Genomic DNA, 20,191 nt, shown 5'->3' on the forward strand with positions numbered 1-20,191 from the left:
GTGGCACTTTTATTGTCAACAGTGTTTTTATTTATACCTACAAAAGAAAACAAGATGGTATCAAAAGACAATTTACAAACTAAGAATAGTAACATAGCTTTTAATATCCTGTGCCTGAACATTACACATCTATGAATCTTTCAAGTCAAGTCTTAATGCAACAGGAATGTGTTCGGAGACCAGCAAGGGCAAGAACAAAAAGCACTGATCCCACACAAAAAGCCACTGACCCTTCAGTTAGAGAAGTCCACACAGTGAATAGTCAGGGAGGGGTCAGAGGTAACCCACGATTCCACATTAAGCCCCTCCCCCCCAAAAGGGTTTCAATGATACAAATGCAATTGTAGTTATCAATGCAGGTCCTTTGGAATATGTACTTAATTCAACAGCAGTTGGAATCTGCATTTGGAGCCAAACACATGAGGACATGGGAGGCTGATGCTCAGGATGACACCGGAGGGACCCTTGCAGATTTGTAAGATCCAAGCTGCAATAGCTTTTGAGATGCACTGTTAAATCTCATTTCACCATCAAGTAGGAGCAAACTAAAGGCTGTCTTGCTTGCCAAGAGACCCTTCTCATTAACAGCTTTTAAGAGCTGTGAGAGGGCAGACTACCTCCCTGGCGCCACTTCTGCATGAGAACTCACAGGTGAACAGTTTCACATCTGTTTGAGGGGAGAAGAAAATATCTACAACAGACTGATCAGTGCTTGGGACAGCAAACGTTCTTTGGGGGCCTTGGTTTGAAGATACATAGCACAGGGCAAACTTGTGGCCACAGTATAGGTGTTGTTCCCCACCTCCCACCCCATATCCTCAACTTTTACAATAGAAGGAAAAAAGAGGGGCAGAGAGAGAAATGGAAGGTAAGGGGAGAAAAGGAAATATGAATGCCAGACAGCTTACATGCACAGAATTCCAGCTTATGCTAACAACCTACCTGTATGGTGCACACTTAACCAGACCTTCAGAAGCCCTCAGGAGCCCCCCCCCCTTTATTCTCCCCCTAAAGAAAATCAAAATGGGGAGAGGCCAAACCCAGATCTTATCAATCAACAAGTACACTCCTTCAGCTGAAGAAATGCAGCCCACTGAGCCTCTGAACAATCCCATAACTGCGCCCACAATAACCAAACAAAGCCTCTCTTACTGGCCTTGGGGAGAGGTGTTTGGGGTTCTGCCGCTTTGCCAAAGGATGTCAACACAGTAACTAGTTAGGGAGAGATGAAAAATTATGTGAAACAAGGGCAGGGAATTCTCTCCAGGATCTGCTGTTCCTGGCCCATCTGCCAAATGAAGTTACATTAGAGAATAGACAACATGCTTAACTACAAACAGGAAACACTCACCTACCTTCAGATGGAGAAAAAGCGAATCAAATGCTTACGTTCCAGTCTTTCCTAACCTTTCCCTAAAATACTACCTACCTGTAAAAACTGACCACAATTGGATCCTGGAGAAACATACCCAGAAGCTCAGTTATAAAGGTCTATAGAAAGTATAAAGGGAGTTTTAAACCAATGAACTCAGAACAGCTCTGCCTAATCCCTTTTGGGTAAAAAGACAAAGGGATGACAGGGAAAAAAGGGGCTTCCACCCTAGTTCTGTAAACACTGATGTTAATAGGAAAACCCTGTTCACTGCAGAGGTTCAGAAAATCCTCTGCAATAAAAGGTACTTTCTATCCTGCAGGTAAATGCATGGAACTGTATGGTTAATAAAAATCTGTTTTGTTTCGTGGGCATCTCTGTCCCTCTTGCCTGCAGCAGCTGTCTGGATGGTCCCTGGCAATGTGAGGAATACATACATGCAGCTCCCACCCAGCTGCTGAGATGCTATACTTTAACCATCACAGAAAATACCCATAGTTTTTAAAATAAAAGACATTCATTTTAAACACCAGCTTGTACTTCTGGCCACAGTTAAATCCAGATTCTCAGCAATCTAATTTTCATGACATTATGGCTGACCATCAACGGCTGCTTTTCAGTAACAAAGGCAGCCTCATTAAAAGATGACTTTTCAGAGAAGTGGGTGATATGGGAGGTGGAAGGAGGCAGAGTTAAATTCCCAATCCAGTCTGAATTTGGTTGCATTAAATGTTTAACAGGCAATCAGCCAAGTAAAATAAGCACACTGTAAAATATGGGAGCTTAGAACCAATGCCCAGGGCCAATTAGAACTCCACTCCAAGCTAGTTTCAGAGAACTTAGAACATCATACCAAATGCTCTGCATGCTCTCCCTGCACCCCAGTCAAACGAGCACATGAAAGCATGAACAACTAACTGTGCTCTGTGCTATGTTGCAAATCTCCCTCCTGCCCAACTCCTTAACCTAGACAAAACAAAAAAAAAATGGGCTAGGATTGAATGGCCTGATGCCCATTTTTTTTTCTTTTAAGAAAAGAAAGCTCAGTTCAAATTTCCTCAACATGCAAGAAGTGGGAGGGGGAAAAAAGGGAACATTTCCAGTCAGCTATATATATTTTTTTTTTTTTACAAAATTTCTAATATGGACTGGATCATTTTGGCGGGCAGAAGAAATCTGGCAGTGGAATTCTAACTAACCTGCATGAAAGACAAATCACAATGGTTAAAAAGGAAAAAAAAAAAAGGGAAGAAAGTAAAAAGGAAAGAGAGTTCCTTTAAATGTAAGTAAGAGGTCTGGACACGTCTTGCCACCACCTGAGTGGCTTCATTTACGGGAGGGAGGAGGGGGAGGTGGAGGGGGAGGATACTGATAGGCGGTCTGCCCCATGTAACCTATCATGTTAGTAGCCCCAGGAGGCTGTGGAAACTGCTGAGACATCAGAGGCTGAGGCTGCTGCCCTGACCGGCCCAAGCCGCTGTACTGCTGGCTGGAGCTCTGAGAGCTCCTCCCGGTCGAGGCAGTACTACTAGCACCATAGGTGCCAGCCCCATATTCCTGAGCTGCATAGCCACTGGTGCCATAAGCAGCTGCCCCATAGGTGCCTTGGCCATAGGTGTATTGGCCTGCTTGAGCTCCAAAGGCAGAATTGGGACTGCCATAGCCACTACCATTAGCGTAACCAGCTCTGTCCGTATCTCCACGATCACGATAGCTTCCAGAGTCTCTCCGGCTACCATCTTTAACTCCTCGAAGCCTTCGGTCACATTCATCCTGGTACATCAGATTGGGATTGTTGACCGAAGAGGTGGTACGGTATCGAGAACGACCACCTAATGGAAGGATACGTGGAATTACACAAGGCCTAGAAGTAGGATTTTAACACGACTGGATATAATCAGGTAGACAAGAGGACCTCGTACTTTCCCTAATTTTTATAAGGCAACTCCCACGGGTATAATGTTCAAAAAAAGTTATGCAACCATATTTCTAATAGTTTTTCTTCACTTTCATTTACTCTAAGGAGACCCACGAAAGCTAGATCTCACACATCACCCAGAGAAGTGAGAAGTCAACTTGTAGATAAAGCTCTTTAGTTAATCCCTATTTTCCTGCTGTTCACACCCCACCCTGCCAGTTGCTTTCTTTACATATAAGTATGTGAGCTAAGCAAAACATCCTCATAGAGGTTTAGATCTTCCACCTGAGCTTTAAAAAAATGATGGTCAGGAAAGTGGCCAGGTACGCTGAACTGGGAGTGAGCTGACTGACCCAAGTCCTATTTGATTTTCTAACGCTATAATTTAAAATGTTCTGCCTCGAGTTTCTACAACCATAAAAAACGGGGCCAAAATTATTCACTTCTCCTATATGGAAAATAAACCGCATACAGTACAAATTAGTGACATCAATAAAGCTTTCTGAAAATAAAGTAACACCAATTATTTTATGCTCAATTTTGAGCGTTCCTGCATGCACTTCTAAACAGAACTATTGACTTTACTGGCATCATAGTTCACTGAGACTAGCAGTCAGGAATCTAACAGAAGACACGCTAACATTGGAGAAGAAAAGGGTAGAATGAAGTTCTAAATATTGTGATATATTTTCTTAAAGAACAGGTATATGAACTCCATTATTAGACCCAGGCTATATCTATGCAACACACGACCAAGTTGTAATTTTCAATAGAGAAAGGAAGAAACAAAGCTACAGTTTTCCCTCCCAAGCTCAATGAACAAAACTGCCAGTTAGCTGGCCTTCACCTGCCCCCACTAGAGCAAAGCAGAGATATTAACTATTCAAAGCTCTATCAAAGAACCTGAAAAACCCCAGGACTTCAGTCTTACCCCCGCCTCCACCACCTCCTCTGTGGTCCACCAGCTGCATCAGTTTCGGGTTGATGGCCTGATTGGCCTCCTCTAATACTTTGATTAGTTCTCTAGCTTGTTTTAAGTTTCCTGGGGTGAAGAACGTGTAGGCGGTGCCTTTGTTGGTGCTACGGGCCGTCCGGCCAATCCGGTGTACGTAATCCTCTGAGCTGTTTGGATAGTCATAGTTGATCACAAACTTAACATCTTCCACATCTTCAGGACCAGCGTTGAATCCCAAGATGGGGGTTGAAGTGATGGGAAAGAAGGTAAAGAACGTGCCAACGATAGGTGGGAAGCGCGGATGAAGATGACGGCAAGAGGAGAGAAGAATAAATTAGTAACCGCGCTGAGCAGAAACAAAACAGACTCATCCCAACAGAGTAAAAGAGGGAGAAACAACATTAGTTCATCTTGGGGACGCCGTAAGCGGCACCCCACCCCCAAATGGATGCAAAAGTATTTAAGCAACCATCTCCTCAACGTCTGGCCTGTGCTGAATCAAAAGCACTTCACGGAATCATAGAAACTCTCCAAAAGACACCCTCTGAAGAGTCAAACCAATTCCAGTTCCCTCCTCTCCAAAACTCACTAAAACATGAAGCAAAATGGTACTGTTGTTACTTATAAATAAGGGCAAACCACTTCGACTCTGTTGGGAGAAGCCCAGCAAAATATAGCAATATTACACACTTACCTTCAAACCAGTTACATGGCAAAAACAGAGCTGCATATACTTTCTTATGACTAATTTGTCAAAGGAGCTTAACAACCAAAACATTTCATGTTCTTTATTAACTCCCCATCATTCAACTTTAGAAACACTCCTGCTACAAATTCTGTCCACCTAATTTTTTCTCAAAAACTTAAATCATCTTTCCCTACCTCTTTTTCTTCTAATTATCATGAAAACACATTACACTAAAATTTTACTATACTACCAAGTCCAGTTTCTGATGATCTTGCTCAACTCAAAGCTGTGGTTTAACTCAACCAAAGCTTGTCTAAGTAACCAGGGAATGAGATGAATAGCCAATTTGGAAAATGCCACGAAACCTTGAGATACATTCTGGCCATCTCTAAACTATGTAAATGTTAGTGTGATGCTTGAAGTCGTAAGATAATCTATTTACTATAACAAGCAAAATTAAGACTGTCATTAGAGTCCTAATGTTTTGTGGAAAAAAAAAATCTGCATTTTACAAAGAATATTCCAAAAATATCCAAGATAAAACACAGATTTTTGTGATATAAATAATTAAAAAACATTCTCTGTTTGTTACCAGACCGATGCACACTCCCTCCTCCTTTGGGAAACCGCTGCAGCCGATCCCGTCTCTTTGCCTTTTATTTTTGGCGGCCTCCTTTCGAAAACTCCGCCCTCTGACACGGGACCACTGGAGCGCGGGGAGCATGCATCAAGGGTCCGTGGCAGTGAGAAGTCCCCACACACGCTCGCTCTGTGAACTGGCTTAGATGCTTCTCTGTAGCCCCATTTGGTTGCCAAGCGCCGGAGAACCTGGGTTCGGGTAAAAATTTCAGGTCCTCCAACGCCTCCCCCCGGGGATAATAGGGGTGATTGTAGAAAAAAATAATGAATAAAAATGCAAAAGTTACATCCAAAGGGTCAGACTGCATCTATTGCCCAGACTGCATTAATTTCAGGGGGAGATGTTTTGTTTTGTTTTTTTTTTTAAAAAGTTTAAAAAGACTGTTGTTAAAGGGGATGGGAAGAAAAGGGCATTATGTCTGTTTCTTATTACAGTAAAGGCTCCTCAGTCTTTGCTGACTCCTAAGTCCTGAATCACACCAGAAAGAGTGAGAAGGCAGATATCACAGGGGGCAGCGTGAGTCTCCAGCTAGGGTCGTTGATGCAACAGAGCAAAAAAAAAAAAAAACTGCAAAGATAGGACAGGAGTAAGATAAGGGGATGGGAAATTTTGATCAACACAGCCACATCTTCAGAGCCAGGGTAAATAAGAGTCTGACAAGCAGCCAACTGTATGCTCTTTGGTCAATCCCATTCCGCATGTCTGTCCACCATCAGCAGAGCCAGTTGTATTATTGCAAGGAATTGCCTTCTTAAAAGAAAGCATTGGGGACTGTAGTCAGTATTTCCGATTCTAACACTTGGGAACATCTGGGGGACAGGGACGTAAGGAGGGGCCAGAGGCCATGATGGTTCCCCAGACTAAAAAGGTGGTCCTGCGTGCACACAAGAGCAAGTAGAGGATTTGGTCCCTCCAGCCAATCATGCTCTGATGTACCTGTGTGCCACAAATGTATTATCTTGTTGCCTTTAGAGAAGATGTAGCAGGGTAAGAAATACTCTCTGGGTCACATACCCTTTGGTCGGACCATCAAAAAAGTCCTATGGTTTGGCCTGCAGCTCAGTCATTAACTGGGGAAGGGGCGGGGGTGGGGGGGCGACGGGAGGGGTGGGAAGTGGGGAACAGGCTGGGGACAGAGGCCAAGAAATATGCTCATCTAGAGCGACTCCGGACCACCCATGCAGAGATGCCCCGAGCCTGCACTGAGTGACGTGCAGCTGATAGCAAAGCTTCTGTTAGAAAACAAGACAAAAGAAATTCATTGTTTTTAGTTTAACCAAGTGAAGTTTAACAAAACAAGATTTTTAGAAAGACCAGGGGAAGGAGCTTTCTCTCTGATAGTGACTAATGAAATTCTCAGAGTTGAACTTACCTGAAGGGAGCATTTAAGAAACCACTGTTTACCAGGGAGGGAGAGAAAAGGCCTGGTGACTCCGCCAAAATAGTGCGCCCCTGTCTACACGAGGTAGACGCCTTCACTTTCCAGATCTCAGAGGACCTTGGTCACAAGCTGGCCAGTTTATTTTGTCCTCCTTTTGATTTTACAAGGCAGCAAACAAAGGGGCCCAAACAAGCACAGGTGCTGTTTAGTAACAAGAAACAGACTCGGAGACCTTCCCGGCCCCTTCACTCGGCTGAGTGGGGGGTGGGGGTGGGGAGGCTGGTTACAACATGGCGGCCAATTAGGTTGGTGGGGGTGCAGGGATGGGTGGGCTGCAGGTTTATTTTAACTGTCTAGGCGAGATGCACAAAGAAGCTACCAGCACATAGCAAGCCTGTTTAAAAATCACCATCACTGAAAGCTTTGTTTTCCATATAAACTGCTTCCAGGCCTTAGCCCCTTCTCCCAACAGGCCCAAGTTCTCGCTGCACAGGTCGAGACATGACCTTCTGAGGGCAGAGACAGTATCCAGTCACGGCTGGGAGGCCACCACCTCTTAAAGACGAAGCAATCAGCAACGCTTTTTGGGTAAGGGTTGGAGAAAGGAAAGTCTGGAGAGGAAAAATGTGCCAACACACTTGGAGCTCAGTCTCGACATTCGTCCCTTGTTAGGTATGATGCCTTCACAAGGCTTCTGAGTGTATTGCCTTTCGGGCCTTTCAAGATTAAGACAAGGCTCCCAATTACAGAAACGTGCCACCAAGTCAGACTTAATTCAAGAGTGAATCTACCCACATACTTTAAAGTAGAGGCTGGCACTGCCAAGTTTGACAATCACTCTAAAAACCTAAAGTGGCCCAGAGATGTCTGGGTATATCTGAAGTCACAGTGGAAGCCTGCCAGGAGATTCATTTTTAAAACTGGCAGTAACTATATGTTTCCCACAAAGCCAGAATTCAGTGCCCAATCGATGATAAAGCTGGGCAGCAATGACCAACTAAGCCATCCATACACGGATATGCTCAACCCCAACAATCCACTGCAACAGTCCTGTGGAGCAGAGAAAGAAACTCTGCCACTACCACAAATGGGGCAGGTGAACACCTCTGCTCAGCTGGCCAAGTATCAAGAAGAAAAACTACAAAGAAAATTGCATCAAAGCAACTTCTGAGAAAAGTCATACAGATTTTTCCTTGGCATACATGTGAGCTGATGACAGCCAACCTCAATACAATCCGTGCTGTCCAACCAACAAGTCTGAGAGAGTAAACTGGGCGTGGGCCAAAATGCACTGCTTTGTTTTAACTGATTGAATGTCTCTTCTCCCTCGAGTAGTCATGCCTAGGCCTTGCTGCAAACCAAAGCCTGTTTGTTAGGAGCAGGAAGAGACTTTGAACATGTTAGGAAAAAAAACACCAAAGATTTTTTAAAATTACTTGTGGGGGAAATCACGCTTTACATCATTTTAAAAAAATGTATCTAAATACACACACGTAGACTCTACTGCGAGGTAATAAATAAACCTCCCAACCAAAAAAGATACATATACCAGTAATAGGCAAGAGACACCTATCTGTACAAACCTAGCCCACGAGAGGCTACATCCGTAGCAATGAGGATGGGAGCCTTCCCAGAACGGAATTCTGAAAGACAAGAGCACCCCCCCACACAAAGTTATGTTGAGTTAACAGTCCTAAGAAGTATGTTTCAGAAGAAAATCCAATAACCATTTCTAGTTTTACTGGGCCTTTCTTTCATTCTGTTAGATTAAAATTTGTAGTATTCCCCCCAAAACTGCCACCTTTCTATTACTGTACACCTAACCTAGACTCCCTATTTTTTAGTCCAAAGCCCTCATTTAAACAATGGGGAAACTGAAGGCTAGCCCAGTAAGGTGATTTGTCTATGCCTAAGAAGCAAAAGTAAGGATCTGAATCCGGGTTTTCTCTTTCCCAATCCAGTACTCTTCACATTCCAACACTTTCTTCTAAAATATTCATGAAGCTCCATCAGAAATGCGTAAGACAAGTACATTCTTTTAAAAAAGGAGGATATATTTTATCCCATCTTAATAACTTAATAAACCAAAGAGGGAAAAAAAAACTATGGAGGAAAGGGAGCAGATAATAGAAGAGAAACATGCAAATTTTCTGCTGACCACAACGTTTTCCCCCTTTTCTATCATGATATTCCTCCCTCAAGAATTTGTGCTATACAGTAAGAGTCAGAGAAAAAGTATTTCTGAGCTATTGTTCCTGATTAATAAGAGAATCAATAATATTTCATCAAAATGCCAACACTCTTAGGTCTGCACTCACCATTGAGCACCCAATCTCTTTCTGGTTGACTCTTGTCTCCATGGATACACATAGCTGGCCATCTGTCAAGGAAAATTGACCTTCATTTTAGAAAACACACTAAGCCACAAAAATATCTGTACCCATCAATTATGTCATGACCACTTTGCAAAGCACAAATTGTTAATGGGCTACCATTTTAATTTGAAAATCCCTAACAGACTGAAGCTGACAGTTCAACACTACACTCACCCATCTCTGCGCATCCTTCGGGTCAAGTCATCACAACGTCTCTTTGTCTCCACAAAGATTATAGTCTTATTTTCTTTTTCAGCCATTATTTCCTCCATCAGCTGGATCAGTCTGGAAGGCAATCACAAATTCTAAAATGTTTATCTGCCGAAGTTACAGTGCTCACTAATATATGGGCACCCTGATACTACTGATTTGGAAAATCAGTGAGAAACATTCAAATGTCAAAAAATAATTAATTGGCCTACTCAGTAGTAAGTTATTTGAGAACAGCTTCCTACTTGTGGTCCTTCTCGCTTTCCATGCAAACATCCACAATCTGCAAGATGTTGTGGTTGGCACTCAGCTCTAGGTTCCCCACATTGATCTGGGTGTAGTCACGAAGGAAATCCTCAGCAAGTTGTCGAACCTCTTTTGGCCAGGTGGCACTCCACATCAGGGTCTGTCTGTCAGGCTAAAAGCAAGGAGAGAGTACCGCTGGATGAAGGAACTTTTACAACTAGAGATACTAAGAGGAAAAAGCATCAGTTTTTCATACCCTGATTTGGTCCACAATCTTTCGAATCTGAGGCTCAAAACCCATATCAAGCATCCTGTCAGCCTCATCCAATACAAGGTAAGTACAACGGCGAAGATTGGTCTTTCCCGATTCCAGAAAATCTATCAGGCGACCAGGAGTGGCTATGCATATTTCAACACCTACAAAAAGAAAGTTCAAGAAGGGGGACAACATCACTTACATATCCAACCAAGTAATGAGTTAAACAAGTCCAAAGCAAAAAAAAAAAAAACAAAACAAACAAAAAAAAAAACCAAAAAACTGTCACACCTAAGAATAAGGAGCTCAGCTAAGCAGCAGTGGAAACTTTAGGTATAACATGTACCCTTGTGATAAATAGCAGTAGGGAAAGATCAAATTCCACCTTGACAAGCAGCAGTCACTACTGTCAGGTTTAGCACCAGGAGGAGACATTGGAAAGCACCTAGTCTGACCTTCCCATTTTTGCAGGGCCCAAATCCACTACTCTTTCTACAACTCCTAAGTCCTGCTCCTAAGTGCATTTCCTCAATTATGTCTCATTTTTATAGCACATCAGAGTTTTCAATGACACCATACTAACACTGGCAGTCATCAGGGGGAGCACACCTAGGATTTATCCTTTTGGGAAATGCCCTCCAGCACTGCCAATCCATATTCATCCATAACTGTGGATCTGAGGGTAGGTGACAGGCCCATAGTCACACAGCCCTCAATTAAGAGGCTGGATTTGGACCTGAAGCTTTCTGAATTCAAGTACAACTTCTCCATTCACCTGACTTTGGTCATGTGATTTGTATTTGCTGAGCTAGTTATCAGGCAGAAGTTTTATTCGCTGAACTCCTCAATATACTCGTAGATTATTTAAGCAACTGTTAAACAGATATATTGATGCTGTACAACTCCAACATCCTCAAAATCTGTTGTACAACTATAGATAGAACAGTTTATTACTTTTACATGAAAACTAAGTTCCATAAAAAAATTAACCCCTGCCCTTAAGATCATATTGAAAGGAAAGAGGGGTGGATATTCCCCTCCCCAAGGCACCCACAACCCTTCAGGGTACTTGTTTGGGCGTCCCTTGCTGGAACCAAGTGAGGATTTCCTGTCCTTTCCCCATTAGCCAGACCCTCTTCCCCCATCATCAACCATTCCAGAGGGAACACTCTCATTCCCCTCTACTGCACCCCCCAATATACCCACAGAACCACCAGGCCCTTATACCACCTCTACAGCTACATCCTCCTATTATGTGTTGTCTCCTCCAATTATAGCATGAGCTCTTTAAGAACAAAAATTACCTTCCATTCACATATTGTAACACTGCGAATTACTTTTTAAATGGCACATTCTTATAAGTATATTTTATTTTCCAGTGAAGCAACAAGTGAATGGAAAGACATTTTTACTGGAAGCTAATAGGAAAATCTAATTTATAGACACTTGCTTTTCACAAATGCAGCTCTAATTTTTCTGTAAATGTACGTGCACCTTCTACACAATGAAAGCTTTGGATTCCTCATTACCTCTCTCCAAATCTCGAATCTGGGGACCTTTCGGAGCACCTCCATATATGCAAGTACTCTTCAATCGAGAGCATTTGCCATAATCATCAGCTACTTGCTGTACTTGTTGGGCCAGTTCTCGGGTAGGTGCCAGAACCAGGCACTAAAAAATAAAGAGGACATACATAAAACACACCTTGCACAAGTGAAGGAGGGATTAAAATCAAATGAGCGTATGATTAAAACAAACCCTCAATCTCTGCTTCCCCTGGGGAGATTAACCTCAACACCATCATTAAACTGTTACATGTACATGTATGTCTTGCCTCACCAATCACCCTGTAAAGTTTGTACATAAAAACACTGACTCTATACTTTCCCTTGCTGCCCTATAAAAAGCTAGCAAGGTGCTCAGAACACACAGTGTGGATCTGGTAAATACTCTCAACATTTTAACTGCTTATGTGGGTTCTGACAGATCACTTCTTAGATTAAAAAAGACACTTACAATTGGGCCATCCCCCCTTTCCAAATATGGCTGATGGTTGATATGAACAATTGCAGGCAGCAAATACTGAAAAAGAGGGACACAAAGAAAACCTCGATAAAACTTCATGGCTTTAGTTGAGCAACACCAACTTGTATTTACATAGCATTTTAGGGTTTACAAAATACATTTTTCACAACAACCTTTTGAAATGGGTAATATCACATAATGACATATGAGAAAGCTTAAGCTAAGCAGGCTGATCAGGTTGCAACAGTATTAGTGACTGAACACCACAGACCTCCTGAGTATTATATACTGCATCCTCTCTATTACAGGACATTGCCTCTTCACTTACAGCACATCAAATTAAATTCAACTGAAACTTAGGGGAAAAAACTTCTAGTTCCTGTATAGTCAAGTTTGTGACATTTCACAAAGTCCCCAAACTAAAGCAAGGAGCAGTATCAACAGTCTCCTGTTCACTTAAGTATGTCATTCACATAGACAGCACGGAACAAAATGCAATTCATCAACTGGATTAAGAAAAGCTCCCGTATGAAACTTTCCTCACAATAACCCTTTGAGGTAGTCAATTCTTCTAATTCCTGTTTTATAGAAAGTAGGAATTAACAGGAGACACAAGGAAACAGACCCAGAGAAGTTCAGGGACTTGCTAACTGTGCAATTCAAACCAGGGTCTCCTAGGGACTTCAGTTTGCTTTCCACTACACAGTTCAATGGCACAGAATTCAGCAACTCACAGAGGCAGGCTAAATGAATACTGACTGTTCAAGTGATATGGTTCCTGATACTTACTGCCAAAGTCTTCCCAGAGCCAGTTTGGGCAATGCCCACCATATCCCGGCCACTAAGAGCCAATGGAAATCCCTGGCACTGAATTGGAGTTGGTTCTGTGAAGTTCTGATCCATTAACACATCCATCACATACTCTACAAGACAAAAAGACCAAAACAAATGTAACACTTCGACCAAAGGACATGAACATCATTACCAGTCATACAGAACCCAATGGGGGAAGAACCTCATATTCTGCCACTTCCTGCAACAATTTAGAGTCAAAACCCTAGAATAATGTTTCTCAACTGTTTTGGACCCCTGAACCTTCTATCTTCCTATAACTCATATTCAATATGAAAGGAAATAATCTAAAGTTTGCCATGCATGTGCACCTAAGAAATAAAAGATTTATAAGCACATTCAGTAAGAATGGGACATGCTTCTCCAATGGACACCAACAATTCCATCTCTAGTGGAAATCAAGTTTAAAGACCAGATAAAACTACCCTTGTCCTCTTCTGGACAACTCTATTGCCAGGGTGCCCAAGGCATAGTGCTGGTTGAGAACCTGCTCTAAAGGATTCTCACAGAGTCTCTTAACAAGATCACATGAAGTTCAAGGAGAGAACACTTTAGAACACCCTTGGTATTTATCACTCTCTCCTTTCTTAAGAGCCTTTAGGCTTTGACAAGGTTTGAAACTCCTAGTTACTAAGGACTAGTCTCCCGTACCCTTTAACTTGTTAAGAAAACCAGTAATGTCTAGTGTATGTCATTGGATGCAGGACCTCACCAGTGTGGGCATCCCTTTCCAGGTCACCCATCAAAATCGATGCACTCCAGAGTCCTCCAGTTTAACTCCTGCCCATGTCATCAGATTAAGCACACCTGGTCTCTAGATCTAATCTACATAAAATTACCAATTACCCTTCCTGTTTATCCTTTGATTAACTAAATAAATTTTCCCCTTCATCAGTTTCTGCATCGGGGTCTCCATACACAACAGTCAAAAATGTTTATGTGAGTAACTTGACTAAAATGAAGAATACTTACGGGGGAAGTTAGCATGATGGAAGGCAAACACTGGCTTAGGACAAACATCTCCCCCTCTCACTGTTATCTCCTTCTTCCGGCGTAGTTCATCAACCTCATACTACAGTAAAATAAAACCAAGCAGGTTATCACAAAGTTTCTCTTTGGGATAGCTATTATATAGCTTCCTTTAACTTGGCAACCAGTAAGGAAATTTCCATTTCACTAAAATAAAACTGTAAGTACATCTGAGAGTATAGGAAGTCTTTAAAATGCTGTTTCCCCCTACTAGTTTTAAGCATGCCTCAGCCTAATGGGCATCTTTTGAGTTGGCTAGTGCTGCAGCGGAAAGAGGGCTGAGCCTGGAGTCAGGAAGACCAGACTTCAAATCTGGCCTTAGACTCTTACTATGTGACCTTTGGCAAGTCACTTAATTCTTCTGCTTATCTCAGTTTATTCAATGTTAAAGAAATAAGGACAATATACTTCCCAAGGCAGTTTTAAGTATCAAATGAGATAACACTTGTTAAAGCACTTAGCACAGTGCCTGGCACATGGTAGGCACTATATAAATTCTAGTTCATTATGATTTTCTTTTAAGTAACTAAATTAAATTCTACTGTATTATACTGAGGCATAACATAACAAGAGGTCAGCAATTCCGTATTCTTCCACAGAATTTAATGAGATGCACAATATAAAACAGCTACTCTCAAGTTTCCATTTAAGCTGTTTTTCCTGTAAGATTATCTAGAATGGTCAGAGAGGTAGGTATTCTAGAGGCGTTATTTTGCAAGGCATCCTAACCATGCTTCAGTTCATACTGTCAATTATCTCGCTGGAAATTCATTTTAACGTTTACATTATTTCTTAGTGAGGAAATTGTAACACATGCATTATTCTCACAGCCCTTATTTCATCCGATGTTAAAGTAATACTAGCCCCATGTTACAAATGATCAAGTGAAGCCACTGCTTAGATTGACAGCCAGAGTTAAGTGCTTAAGAAATGCTTTTTGACCAATGGGCAAAGAGACTCAACATCATGTTCCAAGTTGGATAACTAATCAATGGCAAAGTCAACTAGTCTCCTCATTCCTAGACTGATGCTCTTTCCACTATAAAAACCTGCTTAAATGTTGATTTTTCTGGTCATCATGATGCAAAAAAAAAAGTTTTATCACTTTTATCCTTGTCAATTTGTCACCCAAGTATAAAATATACAAAGAACATTTTGATGAAGGCTGTGCTTCGTTTAAGTTTTTGTTCTGTACCATGTTGTATGTAATACTTCAAACTCAGATTATTACAGTGTCAACATTTGGAATGGAAATATGTAACTAGACGGTTCTACTATTTTATAGTTTACTATTTATTTAGCACAAAGTAAAGCAAATATTGGACTAGGTCTTCTCTAAGATCCTTTCCAACTTCATATCCCATGAACCTGACAAGTACCAGTTCTCATTTCCTGGCTCTCAAATACTACAGTAACCAACAAATGTTATTTATGTTTATAGATATACTGAAATCACTTTATTACTAAAATGCATTTTATACCAATCAACTCTAACAGAGGTAAGATATAAAATCAAAGAAAAAGATAGATTAAAGGATTCAGATGCAGTAGGGAATCATATCAGTCAAGCATGAAAACATGTACATGTGTATGTATGGACACATGCATTTGTAATTCAGGTTTTTATTCCCAAAACAGAGCCACAGCTCTTACGTACAGAAAAAAAGACTCACAGCTTGCTAGGACAAAAATCACTACTTAAGTAGACGCTGGCCATTTTAATTTTCTTCATGTTTACAAAACCCACTGTAGGAACTTACCGGGGTAAGCCTGGCCACTTCAGGGTGCTCCACATAAAAGTTCTTCTCAAACTTTGGCAGCTCACTGAGGTCCCATTTCTTTTTGCGCAAACGTTCCCCAGGATTACCAAATTTCTTTGGAGGTAGGCCTCCACCTCCTCTTGCTCCAAACCTAAGCCCATCAAAATTAGTCCACTTTATTTGCAGTTTTCAAAAAGTATCTAAATCTTTTTTTAAAAGATAAAGAAAAATATTAAATTTTAAATGCCATTCCAGACAGCTACACTTGTAGACAACAAAATCTGGCTGCCTAATTCCTTCCTCATTAATGCCTGTTCCACAAAACTGAACATCAGGAAACCAGGAGCTATTTCTTCCAGCTTTTAGCATTAGGATGCCCCTCCTACCCCCTTGTGACATGTCATGCCAAATTAGATTCTTCTTTCACAAATCTACTCAGAACAACTTACTGCTATAGAAGCAATTCTGGAACTCCAACTTTACAATTAATGCATTATTTTTAAAAATACAACTAGAGTCTCCAACTTTTTCCTGTAATTCAAAGTATTAAAATACCTTGATATACATACACACAGTTACGATCTTCTCTAAATATAAATAGAAAAGGACAGTTTCAACTTGTTTAAAATCACTGATGTTCTTTTCAAACCACAGGCTTATTTCACAAAAGAATCATTCATCAGTCAGTAAGAAAAACCATAAAGGAAGTTCAAAAATGAAACCAGTAAAGACAGCCATTTTAACTAAGTAGTTTAATAATGTATCTTTTCTTCAATCTCTGGATAAAGCCAGCTTGATATTTATGCATACACAGGTATCAGGAAAAAAAAACCAATGATTATTAGAGCCGGCCAATGTTAAAGGAAACCTACATAAAATATGTCCTATTTCCCCCTAATCTTTTAACCAAATTTTTGAAAAAGATAATAATTCAAAAAATCATTTTGGAGTGTATATTAAATGGACAAATTCCTCCAAATACAAATTGTTCAAATTTGCTTTTTAAAATTCCTTTGTACCAGCATATAAAATGAGGCCACAAGCAAAATGTCTGATTGTTTATACATTTCAAAATAAAGAATTTGCTATTATCCAAAAACTTGCATTCACTTTAAACAGTTTAAAACAAAACAAAGAAAGACTTGGTGGGAGAAAAAAGGTTCCATTCTTTTTATATAAAGAATTCCCAGTTGAAGCAGCCATTTCAACGCCATTTTCTCTAGCCTACGTTACCAAGACTAATGAGGCAAAGCAGAACAGATTCTTTCTTCTTCAAACAAGAAAGCAGAGGCCTACATTTTTGGGTTTAACTTAAATCTCCTGAGTATCCATTTTTAGGTTGGTTTTAACAGCACCCCCCTTACTAAAAAATAAAATGAACTATTTTCGTAAGAATATTAGACTTTTGATCTTGCCATTAATACAAAACACTTCTATAATTTTGCACTAAATATGGCAGACTGACGTAGTTTCTGACATTTTACATATCTACTTTCACAAAGAGACTGTTTATACTAATGTTTAGTAAGCCCAACAACTTTCTTTAGTGATTTTAATTTTACTAATTAGCAGCTATAATTATAATGTCCTGTTATGGTGGAATATTTCTGGACATAACCACTGCACACTGAAAACTAGTCAACTCTACCAAACACATATCAATAAAAGAGAAGTCAAAAAGATCAAAGTTGCAACTTTTTGCCCACATATGAATTTGTATAATCTATCCCATCTTTAAATAACCATTCAAGTGGGCTTTACGAGAATACCATTTGGGGGCTCAGTAATATCTAACATTTGTACTGGTTATTTTCAGATGCTAAATATTTATATGTAATTTCATAAAATTTCTGGTACATATAAAAAGAATGTTTAGAAGTTGCTGTATCACACTGTATCACAAAGACAGCCATCTAAAACGATCATTACCTACTTAACCATACCCATTCCTGTGCACGTGAGTTAACGATTTAGTTATTTGGGCAAAAATGGTAACACAGCAAAAACAAGTTGAGATGTTTGATGGGGGAAGGAAAAGGCCTTTACAGGCAGCCCCGTAAAAGGGCACCACTTTATTTGTACTAAGGCAAATGGTTTGTCATTTGAAACTTATGGAGCCATTAAAGAATAAGAATCAGAAGCTGCTGTCTTCTCCAGATGGTAACCCCTTCAGGTACGGTGCATTATCATTAAATATGTCGATATTTGGTCTTTGTGTACGGCACAGACAAGTTCTAACCATCTGGCTCTTCCAACAAGCTAAACCGACACTGAGAGCCAGTCAGGAATGCTCCTATTACTATCCACTTCAATACTTTGCAGACCTCATCTGTTGGTTTTTACAATTTAAATCTCTCCAGATCCCTCCCCAAGGTCAGAGTTACTTATGCAGCTTGTTTAAAGCCTTAAATCTAAAATTCACCTTCACCTTCTAATGAGGAAACTCAGCGGACCTTATGATCCATACCTCATCTAAGACCTGTCCAAGAGGCAGCCACGGGTTAAACAGCCTGGGTGTTCCCTTAACTGCCCCCAAAGCACCTCTGCAGTTACGGCGCTGCAGGAGGAGTGCGATTCCAAAATGGCAGCCCTAGGCCGCTCTGACTCTTGTCTAGACGGGGCCTGCCCGGAGTCCTAATGTTTACTCGATGCCACCAGATCTCCATGGGGGAGAAAGATCAAGAGGAAGAGTGGGGAAATCAGTGTACCTGGCCGGCTTCCAACGAGTCATGTGATCTAGGGAAAGTCCTTCCACGGCCGGAAGCTGTTTGCTCCCAGGATCCCCTCTAAGGATCCAGGAGTTCGGGGCTACAAAAGCTGGGGATTATTAACCAGCACGGTCCAAAAGGCTAGGTCAGGCCCAGCCTGGCTGGAGACCACAAACAGATGCAACGGGGGAACTCCAAGTGCCCAGCAGGAGCTAGACCTAAAAGCACAACAGCCCTGGCCCCGGGGCCTTCATGCCCCCCCCCACGCCCCACTGAATGTCTCCGCCATCCTGGGAGGGCAGGGGTCTCTTTCCCGTAAGATTTGTTTAAATCGGGCCTCTGTCTCTGGCGTGGGATGGCTTTGTTCCCAGCAGCCCCCGGGGAGCCTGAGGTTGTGATGGTCCGGGCCACCTCTCTCTCTCATTAGAGACTCGGGGTCAGGTCTCTAGGGCCCCCAAGGCCCAGACCGCGGGGTGGGGGGCGTCCGCTCAATTCCAAGGTGAACTTCTCAGGGACGGGTTCCTTTCCCCTCCCCCACCGCCCTCCTGCAATCTAATAGGATTGAGAGCCGGGAAGGAGATTAGCGATTACTGCAGCCCCTCCCCCTCCGGGGTGTCCCCGCTCCAGGGAAGCCCCAAATTCCTCCTTCGCGGGCGGCTTCCGGGTTTCTAAGGCCCCTTTTCTGACCGAAGATCCGTCGATGCTCTGGGCAGCCCCTCCCCGGGTCTGGGATGGGAAAGGCACGGTCCCTTCCCCTCGGGATGAGGAGGGGGCGGCCTCGACGGCCTCCGAGCCTGTTTTCCCATCTACCAAATGGACGGACTGGAGGCCGGTACGGCCCCGTCCCCGCCTGGGCCTCAGTTTCCCCGCCTGTACAAAGCCCTGAACAAGGGCTACACCACCCCTCCCCGCGGCTCCAGGGCCCGGGCTCTTCTCTGCGCCTCGGTTTCCCCATTCGGACCAGGGAGGCCCCGGCGACCCTCCAAATCCACAATAAACGTTCGTTCCCTCCACGGGTGCCGCCTCGGTTTCCCCTCCCGCACAAGGCAGCGCCCGCGTCCTCTGGAGCCAACACCCTACGCCCCCCCACCCCGTGCCTCGGTTTCCCCGCTTGTCCCCGAAGCCCTGTCGGCTCCCCGCCCTCACCCTCCGCGATCCCGGTCCCGGTCGCGGTCTCCGAAGCCGCCTCCTCGCATGCTGGCGCCGGGGTCGGGCAGCGGGGCGCAGCCGGGCGGGGGCCTGAGGAGAAGCGAGTCGGCGGCGGCGGAGGCACAGGCCGCGCGGAGGGGCCCGGCGGCGGCGGCGGCTGACAAGGCCGAGGCGGGCCCGGGCTTCGAAATCGCTCGCTCCTCGGCGACGTCTCCCGTCGTCGGCGTCGCCACCGTCGCCTGCGGTCGCGTCGGAGACGGGCGCGGGGCTGGGAGAAGGCGGGCGCGCTGCGGCGGCGACGGAGACTCCCTCCTGGCTCGGCGGCGCTGCTCCACAAAATGGCGGCCGCCGCGCCGACTCGAGCGCTACGTACGGCCCAGGCGGCACGTAAGCCGCGTCCGCGAGTGGCGCGCCCCGCCCCCCGCCCCGCGCGGCCCGCCCGGCGCCATTCCCGAACGCGCGCCGCGCCGACTGCGCAGGCGGCCGCCGCCCGCCGCCCGCCCGGGCGCCCCCGAGCTACGCAGCGTGCGTAGAGCTCGCGCGCGCGGCCGCGGCGACGACGTGGCGTAAACTGGGGCGGGGGAGGGGCGGGGAGCGGCCGAGTCGCTACGTAACATTCCTGGCGAC

General features: G+C 43.4%; 1 protein-coding gene across 1 annotated transcript; it reads right to left on the reverse strand.

The window, feature by feature from the left end:
- Positions 1–7: 7 nt before the first annotated feature.
- DDX17 (DEAD-box helicase 17) lies at positions 8–19,927 on the reverse strand. The gene is made up of 13 exons (XM_036761172.1): positions 19,562–19,927; positions 15,708–15,858; positions 13,891–13,990; positions 12,856–12,989; positions 12,058–12,123; positions 11,571–11,712; positions 10,042–10,202; positions 9,785–9,957; positions 9,504–9,614; positions 9,273–9,334; positions 8,538–8,597; positions 4,222–4,458; positions 8–3,204 (listed from the first exon to the last, which is right to left on the reverse strand). Exons 1-13 carry the CDS (start codon positions 19,609–19,611, stop codon positions 2,699–2,701), a joined length of 1,953 nt encoding a protein of 650 aa, XP_036617067.1. The 5' UTR covers positions 19,612–19,927; the 3' UTR covers positions 8–2,698.
- Between the last annotated feature and the right edge of the window lie 264 nt (positions 19,928–20,191).

Source organism: Trichosurus vulpecula, chromosome 5, assembly GCF_011100635.1.
Source record: "Trichosurus vulpecula isolate mTriVul1 chromosome 5, mTriVul1.pri, whole genome shotgun sequence".
Lineage (NCBI taxonomy): Eukaryota > Metazoa > Chordata > Mammalia > Diprotodontia > Phalangeridae > Trichosurus > Trichosurus vulpecula.

Excerpts from the sequence above, each read along its gene's own strand:
- DDX17 (XM_036761172.1), bottom strand. The coding sequence starts at position 19,611 with ATGCGAGGAGGCGGCTTCGGAGACCGCGACCGGGACCGGGATCGCGGA. Across the intron at positions 12,990-13,890 it reads CCATCATGCTAACTTCCCCC|AGTATGTGATGGATGTGTTA; the intron begins GTAAGTATTCTT and ends TTTGTCTTGTAG. Across the intron at positions 4,459-8,537 it reads TGTAGCCTCTCGTGGGCTAG|ATGTGGAAGATGTTAAGTTT; the intron begins GTTTGTACAGAT and ends CTGGTCCTGAAG.